The sequence below is a fragment of the Plectropomus leopardus genome, unplaced genomic scaffold, assembly GCF_008729295.1.
Source record: "Plectropomus leopardus isolate mb unplaced genomic scaffold, YSFRI_Pleo_2.0 unplaced_scaffold11456, whole genome shotgun sequence".
Taxonomy (NCBI): domain Eukaryota; kingdom Metazoa; phylum Chordata; class Actinopteri; order Perciformes; family Serranidae; genus Plectropomus; species Plectropomus leopardus.
Window position 1 is genome coordinate 355 of NW_024612124.1, and position 3,387 is coordinate 3,741.

General features: G+C 40.9%; 1 protein-coding gene across 1 annotated transcript; it reads right to left on the bottom strand.

Annotated features, from left to right (window-relative positions):
• Positions 1-701: 701 nt before the first annotated feature.
• Positions 702-3,320, bottom strand: LOC121963495 (proto-oncogene tyrosine-protein kinase LCK-like). The gene is made up of 4 exons (XM_042513779.1): positions 2,959-3,320; positions 2,708-2,811; positions 1,982-2,131; positions 702-881 (listed from the first exon to the last, which is right to left on the bottom strand). Exons 1-4 carry the CDS (start codon positions 2,979-2,981, stop codon positions 721-723), a joined length of 438 nt encoding a protein of 145 aa, XP_042369713.1. The 5' UTR covers positions 2,982-3,320; the 3' UTR covers positions 702-720.
• Between the last annotated feature and the right edge of the window lie 67 nt (positions 3,321-3,387).

Sequence of the window (3,387 nt, forward strand, 5' to 3'; positions counted from 1 at the left end):
AGATTATTTCAGCTGATACCCTTATGATCAAAACATTTTGCCTTGTTGTTTGACTTATTACTAAACAATGACAATAGAGATTCATGGAAGTATTCTTAAGAGGCCTTTCCTCCAATCCATGAGCTCTTTGGGTATTTAGATTTATGTTGTTTGAGTGATGTTGCGTAACAGGGATAATACTTCTCATCATTCTCCAGTTAACCAGCTCATACAAGCCTACAATTAAGACTGCACTGAGGAAACTGTTCTGCATACGCTGCAGAAAAAAAAACCTGGCTTAAGACTTTCTAGCAGCCCACAGCTTGATTGAGCAACTGGCATTTGTACATGTGGTGTATTGGTGCAAAATGGTGCAAACCCCTAAAAATGAAACTAAAATGTCCAGTGTGCAGGAGCTAGTTGCATCTAGCAGTGAGGCTGCAAGGCAGAAACTACCCCAATGTGCCAAACATTTAGGAGAAACATTGAGGCCAACACAAAAACATGCAAACCTGGACTCTGTGGAATGGACCTGCTCAGTATATTGATATAAACCGTTCATTCTAAAGTAACAAGAACACATAATTTCTCATTTTCAGGTGATTTTAAACTAATGGGGAAAAGGTTTTGAATATTATTGTAGATTTCTGCCAATAGATTGCCCTAAATCCTGCACACCAGACCTTAAAATGATTGAATTTGACTTAAGAAATCAATAATATCCCCATATCGTTGTCTCTGTCACTCACCCATCCAGACTTCTCCAAACTGTCCTGCTCCAAGCCTGCGCTGCAGCTTCAGCGACTCACGTGGAATCTCCCACTCATCCTGCCACCAGGGCTTCTGCGGTGCCTTTGACTGACACGGCTTCATGAGCTTTGTGCACAACCCATCTGCATCACCTGGAAGTCAAAGAGATCTTAGGTTTAGAATTCTGAGATGACGAGCCAACGGCAATCAGCTATCTTGACTGACAGAATAATTAGGATTTTTTAAAGTGTGGTTGTGTGAGATACTTTTACAAAGTCAATGCATTATCTACATGGATGTCGGCACACCCCCAGTTTGGAGAAGCAGGTTGGAGTCACATACAGAAGCTAAGCAATGCACTGCTTTGAATGGGGTCAGCAATTCACCTATTTTAGCCACCTAAAAAAGCAATCAATACCAGTTTAAGTGTATGCTATACTCAAAGTATATTCACTGCTTTGCCTATGTGAGGCCTTTATATCACTCTCTTCAAAGCCAGACTCCACTGAGAAAAACAGTGATTTCATGTCGCTGAACAAGGGAGCTGCAGTTAGTTAGTTTGTGTTATGGTACTTTTTAACAGCAGACATTTTGACTTGTTTCAGCAGGAAAAGCACGGTGAAGTTGATAAAATTAACAGTGGCTTATTTCCATTCAGTTTGCAGTAAGCTATTCTTGTGAGCCAGCATATACAATGCCAGGACCTCGCCTAAATGGAATGCGGCTATTATTAATGTTATTAAATACACCTGTGCTTTCGTACTATGACATGTCAAAATGTCTGCTGTGAAAAAAAGGTTAGCTGTATGAATTTGGTGTTTAAAGTGGTAAGTTCGGATTCACCAAAGTCACAGAATAATACAAACCTACTAACTGATCAAGGCAGCAGTACAGCAGCTCCCCTGTTCACTGAGCTCAAATTACCGTTCTTCTCAAAGGAGTCAGGTGGGTTTGAAAAGAGCTTAGATGTTGAACTGAAGCCGTTAACAGCTTCCCTGTTAGAAGGGGTTGTCTGATGAAAAGATAAAGAGGTGAAAACACTTCCAGTGTAGTCTACACTTAAACTGTTACTGATATTTTTAAGTGAGCCTTTTGCAGGTGACTAAGATACATTATGCTGTTGACTCCATCCACAGCAGTGCATTGCATTAGTTCTGTGTCAGAATCAGATGACAATGGATAAGAACCTCATACAACCCCACTTCAAAAAATCTGAACTACCCCTTTAATCTCCTCATGAGGCGGCACGCACGTGAGTGATGCTGGACAAGCTCCTTCAGAGAGTTAAAGGATATCTTGGCCGTGATGTAGAAGCCGCCGTTGTCCATGTTGCGTATTCTGTAGTGCTTGACTCCTTCTCCAGAGTTGTGGTCCAAGTCCCTGATTGATAAGGAGAATGATCCTGGAACAAAGAGAAAGCGTGATCTATCATGAAATTATGCAGAGGTCAACTAAAATATCTGAAAATCGAGTTGTTTAAACATGGGTTTGAAGGGCTTATGTGTAGCATTTATCATTTAATCAATACTGTATTCATTTCGGTGACTGGTCTAAGTATAGATTTTTTTTGCTATACAGTACAAAAAAATGTTGATTTATGACACATCAAGTGCAGTTAACAGTCTTTGTTTTACTGCATTTGCAACAGAATGGAATGAACTGAATGTGAATTACAGCAGTAAGGAAACTGAAAAGAAATAGATGATGTGAGTTGGGAAGTAGAAGGGGGTTTGTGTCAAATGGGATTTACTCCAGGAACACTGCCAGTAATAACAAGACTGAGTGATGTAGAGGATGTCAGTCATTCTATGCATTGTCTCACTTGTATAACTTTTTTTTAATGTCTAAAAATGCTACATGTATCACATTTAAGCAAATGTAACAGTGGGAGGTCACACTCACACACACAGGAACTTTCAAGAAGTGGTTTCTTTCAGAAAGTGTTTATGAGTCAGTGCCATGATGACAAAAAGATCACCTGGGGTTGTCTCGCTCTCTCGAATCAAGAAGGAGCCCTGCGTATTCCCAGGAGCGAGGAGCAGCCTCATGGCTTCGTTTCTAGATATGTTCTTAAAGAACCACCTGCAGCACAAACACACAGTATGCTTCACACATTGAGCTAACCACTTCCCTTCCCTCTGGGACACAGAACACATGATATAAGATGGGTGTTGAGGTTGAGTAACATGGTGATGAGAACAGTGTCGTTATGTTTCCTGTATGACATACGGTTCAGTCTCCATTGTGGTCATTGCAACAAAGTTGAATGGGATGTAGCCCTGCTGGCCTGTGGTGAGAGACTCGGCCAGATACCACTCTGGATCATCCCTAGATGTCGAAACAGAAAGCAGTGAGTTTGTTTTTACAGATCTGTGACGGCTCACAGCAGTCTAGACTTTCAGATTGGCCGAGTATACCTTCAGAAAGCAGTTTCAGCAAGCCCCCTGCAAGCAAAAGGGTTCTTTGCAATGTATGTGATCACTGCATGAAATAAACCGCAAGAGACAGGAGAGGCGCTCTCTACAAGCTACATACAATATTCAACACATTGAACATAAGAAGGTAAAGCACAGCTTTACAAGATATTACCCCCAAATATTAGCAAGAAATTAGCAGAAGTTAAAAGAAAAGCTTCTGAAAATGAGCAAAAAAGAAAAG

Excerpts from the sequence above, each read along its gene's own strand:
- LOC121963495 (XM_042513779.1), bottom strand. The coding sequence starts at position 2,981 with ATGACCACAATGGAGACTGAACC. Across the intron at positions 2,132-2,707 it reads AGAGAGCGAGACAACCCCAG|GATCATTCTCCTTATCAATC; the intron begins GTGATCTTTTTG and ends TCTTTGTTCCAG. Across the intron at positions 882-1,981 it reads GCTTGTCCAGCATCACTCAC|GTGATGCAGATGGGTTGTGC; the intron begins GTGCGTGCCGCC and ends TTTGACTTCCAG.